At 38.1% G+C, this 6,229-nt stretch overlaps 1 protein-coding gene across 1 annotated transcript; it reads right to left on the bottom strand.

Annotated features, from left to right (window-relative positions):
• Positions 1–3,324: 3,324 nt before the first annotated feature.
• LOC140156434 (uncharacterized) lies at positions 3,325–5,075 on the bottom strand. Its single transcript, XM_072179382.1, has 3 exons — positions 4,745–5,075; positions 4,036–4,132; positions 3,325–3,661 (listed from the first exon to the last, which is right to left on the bottom strand). Exons 1-3 carry the CDS (start codon positions 5,058–5,060, stop codon positions 3,340–3,342), a joined length of 735 nt encoding a protein of 244 aa, XP_072035483.1. The 5' UTR covers positions 5,061–5,075; the 3' UTR covers positions 3,325–3,339.
• Between the last annotated feature and the right edge of the window lie 1,154 nt (positions 5,076–6,229).

Here is a 6,229-nt window from a genome sequence, read left to right as displayed (position 1 = left end):
CTTGTGTACTTGCGTAACATTTGTTTGTGTGTATTATATACCTCGGCTGCTTATATTAGACCCAGTTTTAACCAACGCTTACATGGTTTATCAGTGGGAGCTGGTAGCCTAATGAATAGAACGTCCCTCTAGAGATCGGAAGATTGTGGTTTCGATTCCCATGCCGGCACATTCCCTTGCTTTTTTTTATTTCAAGTTGGGTTGTGTGCGGGTCGAGATTCGTGTTTATTTGTTATCTTGTTTAATTGTAACACTTTGGGTTGGTAAACTGTTCTTTCTTTCTCGCTGTTTGTGTACAAAACGTATTCACATACATCTCGCTCGTTGTATGGCCGGATCGAATTTTAGATTTTTCCATAGCGATAGTCAAAAGAGCTTCGTTTTCGCTGGCTGAAACGTATCGTCCTGCAATTTTGTGTAAATTTCTAGAAAACATATCTCAACCTAAAAATTAAATTTGGAGGTTTATAATTAATCAAAGAGGTATTTTGACCCTTAATGTTTACGCCACAGTTTCTGTGCCCAATTGAACAGATTTGTGTACAAAACGTATAGCACGCATCTCGCTCGTTGTGTCATTGAGATCGATGATTTTACTGGGCTGAGATTTTCCATAGCGATAGTAAAACGTGCTTCTCTTTCGTGCGCAACAACCTCTCGTCCCGCAATTTTCTGAATTTCTAGAAAACTCGTCTCAACCAAAATCTGAAATCCGGAGGTGCACAATTCAAGAAAAAGTGATTTTTGAGTTCTGTTTTCGCCACTGTTTCTGTGCCGAATTAAATAGGTTTGTGTACAAAACGTATTCGCATGCATCTCGGCCGTTGTGCGACCGATTGTGATGATTTAAAATCGGGGTTCAAGTTTACGTTGTTAATAATTAAAATTTCAAGGAATTCTTATCATAATGTGATTGCTTTTTAACTTAAAATGGGGTGTGTACTGCACTCAGCTTCAGGTCAGTTACGTAATTCAATTAAAATGTGCTTAAAGAAAGGGGATTAAATCCTTCGCAACCGGCAGACTGATTGTAGTGTCGGGTTTAAGGAAAAGGGCCCTGTCAGCAAAATATCACGAGGCTCAAGAGTTCAAATCAGTGGCGTACCTGAACTTTTTGTCAGGAAGAGGGGATGGGGCAAGAAAAAATGTGACCACTCAGCATTCATGCCTTTTCATACTATTTGATGTAAAAGTTGATATACATTGTATACATTTGGGTCATTGAGGGCGAAGCGCTCAAAAATGTGCAATTTTACACTATTCCCAAATCAAGGGTTAACCGAATGTGTGCTGTTTGAGTTGTCAGGGGGCAATTAATCCTGTTTCATTGTGAGCACAGTGGCACGAAGCCGTATTAGGGACCTTATGGCCTGGTGAGATAAAGGTCACGGCAGGGGACCAGGGCAAGCTAAAGGGTTTGCACATTTTGTATGAATGTATGAATATAGAGTGGTATTTCTGGACTTTTTGGTAAGGTGCTCCTAGTCCAAAATAGCAAGGGGCCTTGTCAGCAACTGCTGACTTGCTGACAGCTTAAATCCGCCACTGACTGATTTATAGGAAAAAGAAAAAAGTAAGGCTGCGTTGGTTGCAGTTTATATACCGACCGACCGACCCTAGAGTGGGGTTTCAAAATATTAATGATTAAATGGGAAATCTAATTAATTGACCTGACTGATTTATCGAAGCCAAAACAGCATGTAGTGCCGGCAAGAGCCATTAGTGGCCCGGAGATAATAAACACACGCCCCCGCCGGTCGGCCCCCTATATGATTGAAGTAAACCCGAAATCTGCATTAGGTTATAACTATTGTCGGTTCAGTAAAACAGTGATGAACAACGGAAATAACGAAAGCAGGTAATATGGTTCTCTTTCAATCATTCTTCGAATGAACAAAATATTTGACAAAATATAAATAATACACCGTAGCAGTATATAGTTACATCTGAGCCTTATTTTTGTTTCAAACACAAATTTAAGTCTATTAAAAAAGTCTGAGTAGATTAGAAATACGTTGATGAGAATGCAGACACAGTAATTACGTTTTTATGATGATGATGATGATGATGATGATGAGAAGGAGGAGGAGGATGTTGTTGTTGTTGTTGTTGTTATTGTTGTTGTTGATAATAATAATAATCCGTCAAAATAACTCGTCTCATAGTGATACATCTTGCCAAGAACCTTCAATTCTAAATATCGGCACTCATATTCCAGGGCTCTATAATGATAGTGTTATTTATATTTATATTTATATTTATATTTATATTTATATTTATATTTATATTTATATTTATATTTATGAAATCAAATTCCGGGCGAGCTTTGATAAGTCTCATCCGCCGGTCGGATTCCTCTCACTCCACACAGACAATAATACACGAGCCCTTTTTTATTGGCTATAATTGTTTCCGACCAGCGGAATCAAACCGGCGGCGGTGGGGGAGACTGTCATTTTTGCAGTTATCGATTATCTAAATTCCAACACCATTTATTTATTTATCGCCTATTTCTTGATACACCGTGTCAGTGCCACAATCGACATTCCCATACATACTGCAGTTACTGTCCGTTTTCCTATACACAATACACAGTGCTCTTTCCCATTGACGCGTGACCTCTACAAATAGGCTACGTTAAAAGTATGGGGATATGCCTAGTTAACGTCGCTGTGTGAAAATAACCGGCCAATATTAAAAGTACTCTTCTAAAGTTCTAGAAAATATAGTTTTGTAACATGTCCTAAATTTTTAGCTAATTTAGATGTTTGGAAATATGCGTACTTTGGTGTTTTAGTTAATGTTATAGGTAATAGTACATTGCCTAGTTAACGTCGCTGTGTGAAAAATAACCGGCCAATATTAAAAGTACTCTCTAAAATTCTAGACAATATAGTTTTGTAACATGTCCTAAATTTTTAGCTAATTAAGGTGTTTGGAGAGGGTCGCACTTTTGTGTTTTAGGAAGGATATGTAAACGACAGATAACACCAAAAATATGAAGAAATTATTTCCAAACCGTGTTAAGTCAACAATCATTATGTTGCTCATTTTCAAGAATGCTGGTTTACAAAAAGCACGCCATTGTCTCATTTCGTGAACAAAGGTACACATACCATTGTTTCCTTTCGTTTCCTTTATAATCGGTTACCCAACTGAAGCTATAATACCAGCTTTATTGCGATATCGCACATGTAAAACAGACACTTGTGCACAACCAGAGAAGATCCGATTTAATCAGTTGAGCTGTTTCAATGAGTGTTATCTTGGTTTAATAGCTTTTAATGGGGTTTAAGTCCTGCAAAGGTCGAGATGAGTTCTACTGTAGACATGACTGCATCATGAACTGATTACTTTTGGTACGGTGTTGGCTGTATCCTCGTAGTAGGCGTCATCATCATCGGCACCACTTGATTGTATCTTCTTCGGATTATGAACACGACCTTTACCAGAGCGAAGGTTCTGATATTGGTGCGGGGTGTTATCATCGTTATCCGGGTGTTCATAATCTGTGTCAGTAGTAGGTATATGTGTCATCGGAATGGTACCCTGATATAGATGCTCTGCTTCTCGTGTAGTATTTTCAAGATCTTGGTAAGCTTCGTTTTCTTTTCCAGGCGCTGTCTCCATGGTCTCAGTACTAGGCTCTTGGTGTCTTTTCCTGCAACATTTAAAAACAACGACTCATTCAAAATTCTCAACGGGTGTGACCAACACCTGGGTAGGAAGTACTATCCTCCTCATTCCAGAAAAATACAGCACTAATTTTTTGGAATTAAATCTTATACCGACGGTAAAAGACATCAGTAAAAAGTAGCCTCCCTGCACCCACAAAGCGAGATAAATCAGGTTTGGTACTTCAGTGTTTAACCAATTATGTTTACTAATCTAACATAATGGTGTTCTTCAGGGATACATTTTCGGGCCATTTATTTTAATCATGTGTACGAAAGATGTTTTTTGGTTTTACATTAAAAGGACTAGCTAGTTATTATCTCGTTTATCTTATTCACTGTTACAAAACAAAACACTTACCGTTTAACGATGACTGCGATAATGAACAGAATGATCAGGAATAATAAAACTACTGAAACTGACACCGAAGAAATGATCGTAACATTTGAACTCGCACCTGAAATAGAAGAGCATTTTGTTTATAGTTAATACCTTGCTTTTCATACTTCTGAACATTTCAAATGTTTATCTTTATCATATATATCAGGTGTTTTAATACCCAAATATTACTGTTTTTAGTGACATGAATTGTGCATGTATATTCATGGTAGGTATCTATCTACTATCTACCAGCCTTGTAGTAGAGTCATTACTCGTGACTCGACGATTGTGGCTCGTCTCGACTAAAAGTCTACAGAGGGGTAGCATAGCCAGAGGCAGGCGGGGAAGAGCCCCCCCACCCCCACAAGAAACATGAAGAAAAGTGCCCCTTTGACAAAAAACGAAACTAAGAGAAAATCATGGCAAAGGAAAAGAAACTGGCAAGGAGACCGTATCCCACCAGAGTGGCCCAAAATAGTGTCAAATACCACATTTTTGCGAGCTCGAAGACTTTTACATGTACAGTCCCTCTAAAAAAAGCTATAAGTATACATCCCACCGATAACACCGGGTCAAAACTGACGCAACTGGAATAGTTTTTTGTCTTTGCCTCTGAAATTGTTATTTTGCCCCTATACGCCCCTGCAACAGAAGATTTTGTCAGGATGAACTAAAGTGTTATGATTACCTGAATCAGAGGTCGAGTCACTCGCAGAAGCAAAAATAGTCTCACTGAACGGTCCTGGTCCTTTACTTGTATATGCCCTCACACGAAATACATACGTTTCGTTGCTGGATAAGCCCAAATATACTTCATTACGTGATGTTGTTCCACTTATACGATCAGCAGTCTGCGAAGGTATCCAGTATTCATATTCGTAGTTTATTATGTCACCATGGCGTAGACCACATGGTGGATCTTCCCAGGTAAATATTGATATCCCATCGCTTTGAGGCATATGATCCACACTCTTTGGTGCACCAGAAGGAACTTTTGCCCACATTAAAAAAAAAAATTAAAAAGAATATGAAAACACGTTTGATGAATACTAGCTAATACTTATAGGTTAAATACCACTAATTATGTATTACACGGGTTTCAATTGGAAAATGACTAATTTCGGGTGGAATTTTCTCATATTCAGAACTCTCACAGTTAAATGCCACTAATATCAGGTGAAACTATATGATTTAGATGCCAAATGATCAAAAACTCAACATAGGTTGACCTGAGACTTTTCTTGTTTTAACACACTGAACCGTAAACACCTTAAAATGGCAGTGCGCCCTCGAAGCTGAAAGTTACAATATAGTAGGGCGAATATTTACTAAAAACCGAAGCCGTGCGTATGAATTTTGGTACTATTACATTTAAAATGTCATATAATGAGAGAAAATATACCATTTTGAAGCATCAAACCCTAAAAAGTACTTTTTTGGCTATATAACTTGGTCAATTTCAGCGATATTAATGCAGTCTTTTTAGATGCCATGCAAACAAATAGTTACTCGTCGTATTTCCATGTATCGCCCAGGTATTAGTGGTATTTAACCTAATAGCGTACAGCTCCTTTGAACATTCGTGCGATGGAAGAGAATCTGTGGTCTTTGCTGAAGAGAGTGTGTATACAATTATAATCCCGCTGATTGTATTGGGATACTGTGTTATTTATCTAAATTTAATTGACAGCATAATATGATTTAAATTAATCAGTATTTTGCTCTTCTGACTTTTCTGAAAAGCGCTTGGTACATTGAATTTGCATGTATAGGTGCGTCCTTCAGCCTTGATTAATAGCAAGCATAGAGATTCACATACGCTTCACATGTAAATAAATATCAGATCTCTCGCATCACTAATTTCAATGATTATGACCTATCCTGCCCTGCCAGTTCTCTGGATTATCTATATGGACGAATCCAAATTCACGCATTCCTACACCTGACTAGCAGCCTTTGAGTTGGGTCCCCGTCGGCTACAATGCACCCAAAATGTGAAATGATTCGGCCTTGGCGGAAATTTTTAACTGCTTTCCATCACCCGTTTTACACCTTCCACAAAAACACAGGTAGACAAAAGAATGATTAAAGTTTACAACACAATACAGTTCCCTTCGGCAAAACATACAGCTTCTACATGGTCTATTCGCTGTTGAAGTGACATAATAATCGG

Source organism: Amphiura filiformis, chromosome 7 (genome assembly GCF_039555335.1).
Source record: "Amphiura filiformis chromosome 7, Afil_fr2py, whole genome shotgun sequence".
In the NCBI taxonomy this organism is placed as follows: domain Eukaryota; kingdom Metazoa; phylum Echinodermata; class Ophiuroidea; order Amphilepidida; family Amphiuridae; genus Amphiura; species Amphiura filiformis.
This window is presented reverse-complemented; position numbering and strand designations above follow the sequence as displayed.